Below are 15,154 nucleotides of genomic sequence, written 5' to 3'. Positions count from 1 at the left end.
CAGCAGTCCTACAGCAGGGGGGCCTGACTGTTACAAGGAGAACTAAAAAACAGAAAGAAATAACTTCATCATCAACAAAAAGGACATCCACTCAGAGACCCCATCTGAAAGTCACCAACTACAAAGACCACTGGTAGATAAATCCACAAAGATGGTAAGAAACCATGCGAAAAGGATGAAAACACCCAAAACCAGAATGCCTGTCCTCCTCCAAGGGATCACAACTCCTCACCAGCAAGGGAACAAAGCTGGATTGGATTGAGAATGAGTCTGATGAATTGACAGAATCAGGCTTCAGAAGGTGGGTAATAACAAACTTCTCTGAGCTAAAAGAACATGTTCTAACCCAATGCAAAGAAACTAAAGGTTGAAAAAAGGTTTGATGAAATATTAATGAGAATAAACAGCTTAAAGAAGAATATATGGTGTTAGGTCTTATGTTTAAGTCTTTAATCCATCTGGAGTCAATTTTAGTGTAAGGTGTCAGGAAGGGGTCGAGTTTCTGCTTTCTGCATATGGCTAGCCAGTTTTCCCAGCACCACTTATTGAACAGGGAATCCTTTCCCCATTGCTTGTTTTATCAGGTTTGTCGAAGATCGGATGGTTGTAGATATGTTGTGTCGCCTCCGACGCCTCTGTTCTGTTCCATTGGTCTATATCTCTGTTTTGGTACCAGTACCATGCTGTTTTGATTACTGTAGCCTTGTAGTAGAGTTTGATGTCCGGTAGTGTGATGCCTCCCACTTTGTTCTTTTTGCTTAGAATTGACTTGGCTATGCGGGCTCTCTTTTGGTTCCATATGAAGTTTAAGGTGGATTTTTCCAGTTCTGTGAAGAAGGTCATTGGTAGCTTGATGGGGATAGCATTGAATCTGTAAATTACTTTGGGCAGTATGGCCATTTTCATGATATTGATTCTTCCTAACCATGAACATGGAATGTTTCTCCATCTGTTTGTGTCCTCTCTTATTTCGTTGAGCAGTGGTTTGTAGGTCTCCTTGAAGGGGTCCTTTACGTTCCTTTTAGTTGTATTCCTAGGTATTTTATTCTCTTTGTAGCAATTGTCCTAACACCATAAAAACCCTAGAAGGAAACCTAGGCAAAACCATTCAGGACATAGGCGTAGGCAAGGACTTTATGACCAAAACACCAAAAGCATTGGCAACAAAAGCCAAAATAGACAAATGGGACCTAATGAAACTCCACAGCTTCTGCATGGCAAAAGAAACAGTCAATAGAGTGAATCGGCAACCAACAGAATGGGAAAAAATTTTTGCAGCCTACCTGTCTGACAAAGGGCTGATATCCAGAATTTACAATGAGCTAAAACAGATTTACAAGAAAAAAATAAACAAGCCCATTCAAAAATGCACGAAGGATATGAACAGATACTTTACAAAAGAAGACATACATGAGGCCAACAAGCATATGAAAAAATGCTCATCATCACTGGTCATTAGAGAAATGCAAATCAAAACTACATTGAGATACCATCTCACGCCAGTTAGAATGGCGATCATTAAAAAATCTGGAGACAACAGATGCTGGAGAGGATGTGGAGAAATAGGAACACTTTTACACTGTTGGTGGGAGTGTAAATTAGTTCAACCATTGTGGAAGACAGTGTGGCAATTCCTCAAGGACCTAGAAATAGAATCCATTTGACCCAGCAATCCCATTACTGGGCATATATCCAAAGGATTCTAAATCGTTCTACTATAAGGACGCATGCACACGAATGTTCATTGCAGCACAGTTTACAATAGCAAAGACCTGGAACCAACCCAAATGCCCATCGATGATAGACTGGACAGGAAAAATGTGGCACATATACACCATAGAATATTATGCAGCCATAAAAAATGATGAGTTTTTGTCCTTTGTAGGGACATGGATGAACCTGGAAACCATCATTCTCAGCAAACTGACACAAGAACACAAAATCAAACATCGCATGTTCTCACTCACAGATGGGTATTGAACAATGGGAACACATGGACACAGGGAGGGGGGGCACTATACACTGGGGTCTGTTGGGGGGAGTGGGGGGTACAGCGGGGGGGTGGGGAGTTGGGGAGGGATAGCATGGGGAGAAATGCCAGATATAGGTGAAGCGGAGGAAGGCAGCAAATCACACTGCCATGTATGCACCTATGCAAGAATCTTGCATGTTTTTCACATGTACCCCAAAACCTAAAATGCAATAAAAAAAAAAAGAAGAATATAAATGACCTGATGGAGCTGAAAAACACAACATGAGAACTTTGTGAAGCATACGCAAGTTTCAATAGCCCAATCGACCAAGCAGAAGAAAGGATTTCAGAGATTGAAGATCAACTCAATTAAATAAAATGAGAAGGCAAAATTAGAGAAAAATGAGTGAAAATAAATGAACAAAGCCTCCAAGAAATATGAGATTATTTGAAAAGACCTAATCTACATTTGATAGGTGTACCTAAATGTGACAGAGAGAATGAATCCAAGCTGGAAGACACTCTTTAGGATATTATCTAGGAGAACTACCCCAACCTAGAAATTCAGGCCAATAATCAAGTCCAGGAAATACAGAGAACACCACAAAGATATTCCTCAAGATGAGGAACATAATCAAGACACATAATCATCAGATTCATCAGGGTTGAAAGGAAGGAAAAAAATGCTAAGGGCAGCCAGAGAGAAAGGTCGCGTTACCCACAAAGGGAAGCCCATCAGACTCACAGCAGATCTCTTGGCGGAAACCCTACAAGCCACAAGAAAGTGGGGTCCAATATTCAATATCCTTAAAGAAAATAACTTTCAACATAGAATTTCATATCCAGCCAAACTAAGCTTCATAAGCAAGGAGAAATAAAATCTTTATGGACAAGCAATTGCTGAGAGATTTTGTCACCACCAGGACTGCTTTACAAGAGTTCCTGAAAGAAGCACTAAACATAGAAAGGAGCAACCAGTACCAGTTACTCCAAAAATGTACCAAATGGTAAAAAGCATTGACACAATGAAGAAACTGTGTCAACTAATGGGCAAAACAACCAGCTAGCATCAAAATGGCAGGATCAAATGAACACATAACAATATTAACCTTAAATGTAAATAGGCTAAATGCCCCAATCAAAAGATGCAGACTGGCAAATTGGATAAAAAGTCAAAACCCATTGGTGTGCTTTATCCAGGAAACCATCTCACATGCAAGGACACACATAGGCTCAAAATAAAGGGATGGAGGAAGATTTACCAAGCAAATGGAGAGCAAAAAAAGCAGGAGTTGCAATCCTAGTCTCTGATAAAATGGACTTTAAACCAACAAAGATCAAAAGAGACAAAGAAGGGTATTACATAACGATAAAAAGATCAATGCAACAAGAAGAGCTAATGATCCTAAATATATATGCACCCAATACAGGAGCACCCAGATTCATAAAGCAAGTTCTTAATGACCTACAAGGAGACTTAGACTCCCACACAATAATAGTGGGAGACTTTAATGCTCCACTGTCAAAATTAGACAGATCAATGACACAGAAAATCAACAAGGATATCCAGGACTTGAACTCTGATCTGGACCAGGCAAAACTAATAGACATCTACAGAACTCTCCACCCCAAATCCACAGAATATACATTCTTCTCAGTACCACATCACACCTACTCTAAAACTGACCACATAGCTGGAAGTAAATCACTCCTCAGCAAATGCAAAAGAATGGAAATCATAACAAACAGTCTCTTAGACCACAGTGCAATCAAATTAGAACTCAGGATTAAGAAACTGACTCTGAACTGCACAACTTCATAGAAACTGAACAACTGACTCTCGAATGTTGACTGGATAAACAATGAAATGAAGGCAGCAATAAAGATGTTCTTCGAAACCAATGAGAATGAAGCCACAATGTACCAGAATATCTGGGACACATTTAAAGCAGTGTCTAGAGGAAAATTTGTATCAATAAATGCCCATATGAGAAGCAAGGAAAGATCTATAATCGGCACCCTATCATCAAAATTGAAAGAGCTAGAGGAGTGAGATCAAAAAAGAACTCAAAAGCTATCAGAAGACAAGAAATAACTAAGATCAGAGCAGAACTGAAGGAGATAGAGACACAAAAAACCCTTCAAAAATCAATGAATCCAGGAGCTGGTTTTTTGAAAAGATCAACAAAATAGACTGCTAACTAGATTAATAAAAAAGAAAAGAGAGAAGAATCAAATACATGCAATATGAAATGATAAAGGGGATATCATCAATTCCACAGAAATGCAAACTACCATCAGAGATTACTACAAACAACTCTATGCACATAAACCAGTAAACCTGGAAGAAATGGATAAATTTATGGACACTTGCATCATCCCAAGCCTAAACCAGGAAGAAGTTGAAATCCTGAAGAGACCAATAACAAGGGCTGAAGTTGAGGCAGCAATTAATAGCCTACCAACCAAAAAAAAGCCCAGGCCTAGATGGGCTCAGAGCTGATTTCTGCCAGACATACAAAGAGGAGCTGGTACCACACTTCTGAAACTGTTCCAAACAATACAAAAAGAGGGAATCCTTCCCAAATCATTTTATGAGACCAACATTATCCTGATCTCAAAACCTGGCAGAGACTCAACAAAAAAAGAAAACTTCAGGCCAATATCCATGATGAACATAGATGCAAAAATCTTCAACAAAACATTGGCAAACCAGTTGCAACAGCACATCAAAAAGCTTATCCATTATGATCAAGTAGGCTTCATCCCGGGGATACAAGGCTAGTTCAACATACGGAAGTCTATAAACGTAATCCACCACATAAATAGAACCAAAGACAAAAACCACATGATTATCTCAATAGATGCAGAGAAGGCCTTCGACATAATTCAACAGTCCTTTGTGCAAAAAACTCTCAATAAACTAGGTATTGACTGAACATATCTCAAAATAATAAAAGCTATTTACAACAAACCCATAGCCAATATCATATTGAATGGCAAAAACTGGAAGCAATCCCTTTGAAATCTGACACTAGACAAGGATGCCCTCTCTCACCACTCCTATTCAATATAGTATTGGAAGTCCTAGCCAGAGCAATCAAGCAAGAAAAAGAAATAAAGGGTACTCAATTAGGAAAGGAGGAAGTCAACTTGTCTCTATTTGCAGACAACATGATTGTATATTTAGAAGACCCCATTGTCTCAGCCCAAAATCTCCTGAAACTGATAAGCAACTTCAGCAAATTTCAGGATACAAAATCAAAGTGCAGAAATTACAAGCATTCTTATACACCAGTAACAGACTTAAAGAGAGCCAAATCAAGAATGAACTACAAAGAGAATAAAATACCTAGGAATACAACTAACAAAGGATGTAAAAGACCTCTTCAAGGAGAACTATAAACCACTGCTCAAGGAAATAAGAGAGGACATAAACAGATGGAAAAGCATTCAATTCTCATGGTTAGGAAGAATCAATATTGTGAAATGGTCATACTGCCCAAAGTAATTTATAGATTCAAGGCTATCCCCATCAAGCTACCTCTGAACCTCTTCACAGAACTGGAAAAATCCACCTTAAACTTCATATGGAACCAAAAGAGAGCCCACATAGCCAAGACAATCCTAATAAAAAGAACAAAGCTGGAGGCATGAAGCTACCTGACTTCAAACTATACTACAAGGCTACAGTAATCATAACAGCATGGTACTGGTACCAAAACAGAGATACAGACCAATGGAACAGAACAGAGGCCTCAGAAGCAATGCCACACATCTACAACCATCTGATCTTTGACAACCCTGACAAACAGAAGCAATAGGGAAAGGATTCCCTCTTTAATAAATTGTGTTGGGAAAACTGGCTAGCCATGTGCAGAAAGCAGAAACTGGATCCCTTGCTGACACCTTACACTTAAATTAACTCCAGGTGGATTAAAGACTTAAACATAAGACCTAACAAAATAAAAACCCTAGAAGAAAACCTAGCCAATACCATTCAGGAAATAGGCATAGGCAAGGACTTCATGACTAAAACACCAAAAGCATTGGCAATAAAAGCCAAAATAGACAAATGGGACCTGATCAAACTTCACAGCTTCTGCACAGAAAAATAAACAATCATTAGAGTGAACTGGCAACCAACAGAATGGGAAAAAATTTTTGCAATCTACCCATCTGACAAAGGGCTAATATCCAGAATCTACAAAGAACTAAAACAGATTTACAAGAAAAAAACAAACAAACCCATTCAAATGTGGGCAAAGGACATGAACAGACACTTTTCAAAAGAAGACATTTGTGAGGGCAACAAACATATGAAAAACTGCTCATCATCACTGGTCATTAGAGAAATGCAAATCAAAACCACATTGAGATACCATCTCATGCCATTTAGAATGGCGATCATCAAAAAATCTGGAGACAACAGATGCTGGAGAGGATGTGGAGAAATAGAAACACTTTTACACTGTTAGTAGGAGTGTATGTTAGTTCAACTATTGTGGAAGACATTGTGGCGATTCCTCAAGGACCTAGAAATGGAAATTCCATTTGACCCAGCAACCCCATTACTGGGTATATATCCAAAGGATTATAAATCATTCTACTATAAAGACAACATGCACACATATGTTCACTGCGGCACTGTTTACAATAGCAAAGACCTGGAACCAACCCAAATGCTCAATGATGATAAACTGGATAATGAAAATAAGGCACATATAAACAATGGAATACTATGCAGTCATAAAAATTGATGAATTTCTGTCCTTTGTAGGGCCATGGATGAATCTGGAAACCATCATTCTCAGCAAACTGACACAAGAACAGAAAAACAAACACCACGTGTTCTCATTTATAGTTGGGTGTTCAACAATCAGAACACATGGACACAGGGAGGGAAGTGTCTCACACTGGGATCTGCTAGGGGGGAATAGAGGAGGGACAGCAGTGGGTAGAGAGGTTGGGGAGGGATAATAGGGGGAGAAATGCCAGATACAGGTGAGGGGAGATGGAGGCAACAAACCACATTGCCATGTATGTACCTATGCAACAATCCTACATGTTCTGCACATGTACCCCAGAACCTAAAGTGCAATTTTATATATATATATTAAATATATATATATATATAAAACTACATATTATTACAAAGAGAAATACTCTAAAATTAAAACAAAAAAGCACTCTAAACTGAAGAAAATATCACAGAAAGTATTTCAGAAGTACTGTTTATTGATTTATAAGTAAACATATTTTAAACTGGGAAATCCAGAAGTAGTTTGATCAGCAACTTTTAAATTACTTGTACCTTTTCCTCAAGGATTTATTTTTCATTGTCACAGACAGTAGTCTCACCATTTGCCCAGATTGGGCTCAAACTTCAGGGCTCAAGTGATCCTCCTACCTTACCCTTCCAAGTACCAGGGAAGGTAACATATTCTGCCCAGCTATATTGATCTTGTAGTTTAATAATATTGCCTTATTTTTTAATTGCATTTAAAATAGCATGTTAAAGAGATTTATTATCAACTACTGTGTCCCAGATCTTAAAACTGAAACTGTACCAGAAAAGGTTTTTCAACTTTTAGTTAGGCAAAATTCTTTTCTAGCATTGCCATGTTAAATAAGGTTACTACTCTAGGATTTTTATGTATTTTCTGTAAGATCATGTATATGTCAATAAGTCATGAAAAGCTATCTTCATGAAAACTAGGATTCAGAAATATACATTGTATTCTTTATTTTTTCCAGAAATATATCAAAACTTTGATGTTGGCAATAACTGCTAGGGTATTTATAATCTTCCTCCTACATTGCATATTAATCTTAAAAAACTGTGGAAAATAAATATGAAATAAAAATTCTATTCATGATTAACTTAAAGAGCTAAACATTATTATGTTATTATGTTTTCCTGCTGTTGTTGTTCATATAGTATATAGAGGTTGCTAAAAGTGTTCCTAACAGAGATTGGGCTTCTTCACTTGTGAGCTCTGTGACTTCAGTTAGTTACTTCACTTCTCCCTGTCTTGGTTCCTTATTTATAAAATGTGAACAATAGGAGTGTTTTCATTATACTATTATTTGGAGAATAAAGTAAATAACATGTATTAATTACTCATATATAATTACACATATATGTGTATTTAATATATTCTATTTACTTCTAAATATGTATATTGCCTTATAAAGTAATATTTTCTAGTGTTCTATTACTTTATAAATATGTGTAAATATTTATAAATATATATTTATGCTATATTTCCAGCATAAACCATTATATATATTGTTTAAATATAATATATGTAAAATGATTGTTATATATTAATGTAATGTGTAGCATATATATTATACAATTATAATTAGTATTTATATTATATATTGTAATATATAGTAATATATTATATAATTATAATATATATCATTGTAATACATATATAATATATATTATTGTAACACATATATTATATATTATTGTAATATATATTATAATTATATAATATATTGTAGTATATATTATAATTGTATAATATATATTACTATATATTATAATATGTAAGTACTTTATTAATGATATATTATATATTTATATTATATATAAAAACTTTATATATTTATATAATGGTTTGTCCTGAAAATTCAGTTCTGTATAATCTAAATCTAATTTTCACAATACCATTTAAGATGTATTTAATATAAATCTAATTGAGTATTTTTCAAAGAATGATTTTTTAGTGCTTATATAAGAAAACATTGTGAATTTATTTAGACATTTCCCTATTTTGGTCATTCAGTAGATTTCCACCCTTAAAAAAAGAAAAAAAACAGTGGATATGTAGCCTTTGTTCTTATCTCTGATTTTCTTAATGCCAATTCCAGAAAGAGGAATTACTGGGTTAAAATGAACATAAATATTTTTAGGGTCTTTTATGTTTTCTGCTACAAAATTGCACTTTCTGCATACTTTTGTTGACAGTGATATTTTAAACATTCAAAATTTCCAATTCTGATGATGATTTTTGTGACCACCTCTGTGATATATGTAGTATGTCCTCTGAATGTTAACTCAGGCCAAAAAGAAATATCAGTCTCATCCTCAGGCTCAAGATGTATGTCCCTATGACTCCACTACTAGTTTTCACTATGCAGCTATCAGAGTATGTGAAAACAGTCAGTAGAATTTATAAAATGAGGTTAGGAATCTGAGTTATATTCCCCAGAGGTTTATGAACTATAAAATGGTATTATTATTATGTTCTATCATTGCATTTTGCTCTTTAGCCATCTTCCATTTTATGTGCTATAGCTCCTTAGGATCCATTTGCTTGAAAGCTACTGTGTCTACTCATTTTGTATTGTATTGTGGTGAATGCTATAATCTACAGGGTTCCTATTCATTTTGGAATTCATTTCACAGCTCACTAATTGTGTGAATGAGAAGAGAAAATATATGCTTTTATTCTAAAGCATGCCAAGCAGATGGTCAAAGTTCATTGCTACCAGCACTGTCAGTGTGGATGTCTTCTCTAGGTAGTAAGCCTGGCATAGATCTGTCACACACAATGTGAGGGTCCATTTAACACAGATTTGACAATCACTGAGCCTCTGTTTTGTTATGATTTATAAACATTTTATTTTTTTATCATCAACCTCCAAAGTGGTCGGTCATTTGAGCAGGTGCAAACACAGTAGAATTCATATTCGTTTTACTTGAGAAGCTAAATGAAATTTTATTCATATGGAAATCTTGGGGAAAGAAAACAGTACAAGAGATTAAGCATAGTTCCTTGAAAAGGGGGTAATACATGTATTGAGATTCAAAACTGCACCATCATTTCTGAGATTGAATCTTTTGAAAATTTGAGTTGAATAAAAAGATCAGGGTTTATATCTTTTAAAGCTAAAAGATGAAAACGAAGAGTTTAAGGTTTTAAGTAAATCTCCCTTAAAATCTGTTTCTTCCTATACAAGGAAACTGTTTACTTACTTTTATGTACAATATGTAATTTATGGGACCACTAAAAATGTTAGAAATTGTAGTCATTGTGTGTGTGTGTGTGTGTGTGTGTGTGTGTGTGTGTGTAGTGAGACAGAATAAGAAGCAGAGAGAGTGACAAAAAGGTAAAAAAGCTGTCTTCCTACATTTCCTACTTCAACAGCAATACTAGAACCATATGTAATTGAGTTATCATTTCAGGAAAAGGAGAGTAGGTCAAATTTTCTTATAGAGCTGATGTAGTAATTTGATAATAATGTCTTATTTAAGAAAACAAGAGCATGTTGGAGATAATGTTTTCTTCTTTATACAAAGAAAAAAGAGATAAATATTTCCTTTGCTCCTTCCTTCTCTCTCCTTCCAAACTATTTACCACAGGTTCTACAAGTTATATTGACCATAAATTTCCCTTTCCCTTGCCTTTCAGACTGACGCTGCTCTAATGTATGATGCTGTGCATGTGGTGTCTGTGGCTGTCCAACAGTTTCCCCAGATGACAGTCAGTTCGTTGCAGTGTAATCGACACAAACCATGGCGGTTCGGGACCCGCTTTATGAGTCTAATTAAAGAGGTATGTCAGGAGAAGCACATCTGCCTTGTCTCTTTTGTCATCAAGCTGAATGAAGTGAGATTATTGCAGTTTTTCTAGGAAGTGACCTTTTACTTTATCTTTAATTTAAATGTTGTCTCTTACTCCATCCAAATAAGCAAAATTAATATTTTTTTACTAAATAATACCAAATGAAAGGTGGGGGAAATCCCATTATAGACAAAATATCTATCAAAATATCTGTGAAGGTTAGCCTTTACATTTCTGAATTTTTACATGTATTACTTTTTCTTTACGTAGAGATCTAGATTAATAAAAGAATGTTTATATTTTAGGCAACAAAATATAAATGCATTTTTAACATAAATATCATTTGTACTACAGTAAAATTATACCTAATTTGTGAGGCTTCAAATATAGTTATTTAGATGAATTGTCCCTAAATATGTCTAGTTATTTAAGTTATATTAACAGTTAACAAAAACAGAATATATGGATTAATCAAAGTGCAAAATTTACTTCATATTATATAATGCAACCATTCTTATGACCACATATCATTTTTGATTATGTCTGTTATATATCAAGTGTATTCATAGCTAGAAAAAGAAAAATTTTTAAAGATTATATATATGCATATATACATACATATATAATATACACAAATACATATACATATATATTTTCCTGTCATTACAGAAAGTCCTTTGTTAGCTTAGAATACTTTTCATAGATGAAAATTTAACTAAGCCTTAATCTTTGCAATGAAATATCACAGGTATTATTACCATATGAGATTTTTTATTAATGGCTTAAAATAAATCACCAGTTCATCTTGTAATAAATTATTCATCATGAAAATAAAAGTGCAAATAGGATCATAATTAAGTATCTCTGAATATCCATGAATTTTCTTTATCTAATTCTTATCAAATTCTCAGGTAGGTGAATTAATAGTTTCTGAAGAATATGCAGTTTATTGGTTGCCCCATATTCTAATATTTACTTCTGGTTCAAAACTGTTTGTGAGCTGTAGACACAGTCCACAGGTCTGGCGAGATGAAGAATTGATTTTTCTGAACTCAGCACTAGATTATTGAGACCATGACATGTGTCAAGCAGCCCTAAAAGAAGCAGTTGTATGACATTCCCCATTGTATTTATTGTAGGGTGTAATTGAAAATCTTGTCCACTAAATCACAGTGTCCCCCTTATGAGGACCAACAGGAGAAATTTCTCTCAGGTCTCAGTGCCAGGGAAAGCTGTTTCTCCTGAGCAGCTGGTATGTCTTAAATTACAGAACCTGTATATTGTGTTTTTATCATATTTTCTTCTTTGTTTTGGTTGCTAGGAAGTTCAGAATTGAATTTGTGATAAAATGATTTGTGCAATTTCTTCTGGTGTACATTTCTTTATGCTCTCTCTATGCTAGGTTTGTTCTACTTTTTTATACTTCTGTTCTTGTACTTCTTGATTTTTTTGTTTACTTTTATACTATTATACATTTTTGTTAGTAACCTGAAATTTTTTCTTTAGAAGATGTTAGATTAATAATACATTTTCTTCCTTATTACAAGCCAGTGAACACGTGTAACTTTAGCAAAGTTGTGTTACAATATGTTTTTGGATATGTATTATAATTTTTCTATTCATTTGTAATCATTAGCTGAAAACTAAGAATCCTGCACATAAGTCAAAATTCATATTGAGCCTAAGAAATTTAGTAATATTAATTTCCAATCCTTATTGAAATATTACCCTTAATCTACTAAGATTTACTTCTTTTGGGTCTTGGTATATATTATTTTAAACATTTTAGTTGTGAATATACATTTTATAATTAAAAATATCCATATTTAACTATTTTTTTCCTGAGCTATTTCCAAATGACAAACAATGGAAAACATCTAACTTTGATTCTATACTAACAGATTGGGAAAACTTTTTACATTAGAAAAGTCCAGATATTTACTCACCTTTCAGTGTTGAACACATTATATAGCTGGATTATTATATTCCCATCTTCTTCTACATGAAGTATATCTTGATATGAAGTAATTATACATTTTCCCTGGTCTTACTTAAAGGAAAGTAAAGTAAAAGTTAATTATTCTAGGGAAATGTATATAATTGAGTTAGCATAACATAGCTTTTCCTGGATTCAGTTTCTTTTATTGTAATAAGTTTCTTTTCATATTATTATGAATTTAGTAGTGGGATTTTATAGCAGTAGTTTTATCTGTATTTGCCAGTGAGATAGTCAATATCTTATACAACACAAAAATTAACTAAATTCTTCTTACTTTACTAAAAGAGATTCACTACTTAAAATGTAATAATACAATTTTTCTTAGAAAGAAAATTATAACTGGAAAATGCATTGTATACAATGAAAAATTTATAATACATTTCTACTGAAACTGGGATAATTTATTTGGGAAAACGTCCTTCAAATTTCAAAAGAAAATTAAAATATTTTAAAAATCTCTAGCAATGTAAACTATGAAAAGTAATGAAAATGTTTCCTATTTTTTATGAAACAATGTTGATTCCCTCTTTCTTCACTTATTTATCATCAAATTTTTTTTCTTTTCCCATAGGCACATTGGGAAGGCCTCACAGGCAGAATAACCTTCAACAAAACCAATGGCTTACGAACGGATTTTGATTTGGATGTGATCAGTCTCAAGGAGGAAGGTCTAGAAAAGGTATTTGAATCAGCTTACTTGCTTTAATTATTAAATGAAACATATCTCAAAGAAGAAAGAAATATTTTCTGTTGTGGTCACATTTCATTGACATTTAACTTTATTGAGTAACTCTAAAAATATATATTTAATTCATTATATTGAATATAATAATTGACAATTAGGATTCAAGGATAAAGGGTATTTTAAGACAATTTTATATTTTGTTTTCTTACTAGAGGTTTTTCTGATGCATATAATATTTGAAATGCATATAATCTTAACTAGTCTTAAGGTTCAATATAGCAATTAGAAAATATTTGGTTTAATACAGGTCTTTATACATGCAGCTTCTAATCACATGTGGTTGCATAGACTTTCCAAGTTGGAGCAGGTCATTAAAAAATAGATATAAAAGTATGTTTATATATTTGAGTGATATTTAAGTAAAATATTTGAATTAGTGTATGCACAGCAAATTGGGTATGTACATAAATATAACACATCACACTGACTCTACTTTACTTGATTCTATTGCTAGGGACTGAGGCAAAGCACCCAAAGAATTTGGGTATGTGCATACTTTATGAATATTTTAGTGTGAATTTTCTTAAATACATATGTGTGTATTTAGATATTTTTCTGATAGATTCACTGACAATTGACAAGATATTTTAATAAGAATTTGAGAAAAGTTATATTTCACTGAGATAATATTGGTTTGAAGATAGCAAGCTATCTTATATTTCACCTAGCAATGAAATACAGAACTGTATTTCTAGATTGAAACTGAAGAGGAAAGCTGAAGTCCTCAGAAGGGATTTTTTTTTAGCCTGGAAGATAACAGCATATTTGAATGCTGATTTAAATAATCCAAGAGAGAGTAAAATTACAGTTTTGATAATATCTCCAAGACAGTTTAAGTACATTATGACCAACCAATGACTCAAATTGGTAGGGCTGTTACCTCCTGCCACTGAGGATTTCAAACTGTACACTTTGTCAAGACCATGCAAAGTCAGGAATATTTTATAATAAACTGGAACCCAAATATTCATGAGATAGTTCCTTCCTAACTACCTCACTCTCAAGATGAGAAAATTAGTCTGTGACCAATACTGGAGTTGATAATGGTGGAGTTTAGTAAGCTCTTAAGGAGTTTATTTTGCTGTTTATTGGAGATGTTATTACCTTATTTTTTAAAATAATATCCAAGTAACTAGGATGAACTTGGATCACTGCTGACATTTTAATACATCTGCATAAAAAATGTCAATGCCTTTATGATAGATCTTTTCCTGTCTTGGATTCAAAATAAATTAAACATTACAAAATTTTCTCTGTGCTCCATTGTGACTTATAGATATGCCTGACTGTCACGATTATCAAGTACATATAATGATCTGTCACATTGATAAGCAAGGTAAAACAGTTTGAGTTGTAGAGTTGTGCATGTTGCTCTGAAATTTTATAAATATTTCTTATTATTTCCTAAAATCTGAAAATTTATTTTGCTGAATTAATTGCATGCAGTCCTTATCCTAAGGGGCTTTTCATGTACAGTGATAAGATAATACATTTTTGTGAATAAATACTATCAAATGTTTCAATCTTCCAAAAGACCAATAAAAATCTATTTTCTGATAAAAGATATAATTAGTCAAGAGTCATAGTCAATTGAGTACTTAGAATTAGCCTTTGAATATGTTGAATTATTGATTGTTAGAAATTGAGTCATTTTAGAAGGAAGTAACATTATGGGGAAACACAAAACATAGCTTTTGATTTTATCCTTACACACATACACACACACACTCTCACACACACATACACACACATATACACATACAACAAGTGGGAGACAAAACTAAAGTGCTAGATTTTAGTCATAAAATGAATACCATGTCCAAGATATTTGCAAGGTATTAGAATACCATGTGAGT

The 15,154-nt window shown here is 33.6% G+C and overlaps 1 protein-coding gene across 5 annotated transcripts in view; it reads left to right on the top strand.

The window, feature by feature from the left end:
• The window catches only part of GRIK2 (glutamate ionotropic receptor kainate type subunit 2), a 712,929-nt gene that overhangs the window by 398,929 nt on the left and 298,846 nt on the right, over window positions 1-15,154 (top strand). For all 5 annotated transcript variants that reach the window (XM_012438407.3, XM_064360817.1, XM_064360815.1 and 2 more), the window contains exons 7-8: window positions 10,402-10,545; window positions 13,125-13,232. In XM_012438407.3, coding sequence (XP_012293830.1) covers window positions 10,402-10,545; window positions 13,125-13,232 — 252 coding nt within the window. The remainder of the gene's footprint in view (window positions 1-10,401; window positions 10,546-13,124; window positions 13,233-15,154) is intronic.

This window comes from Aotus nancymaae, unplaced genomic scaffold, assembly GCF_030222135.1.
Source record: "Aotus nancymaae isolate 86718 unplaced genomic scaffold, 86718_ANA_hifiasm-v0.15.2.pri h1tg000040l, whole genome shotgun sequence".
In the NCBI taxonomy this organism is placed as follows: domain Eukaryota; kingdom Metazoa; phylum Chordata; class Mammalia; order Primates; family Aotidae; genus Aotus; species Aotus nancymaae.
Note: the sequence above shows the minus strand (reverse complement) of the source record. Positions and strands in the feature narration are given on the sequence as shown.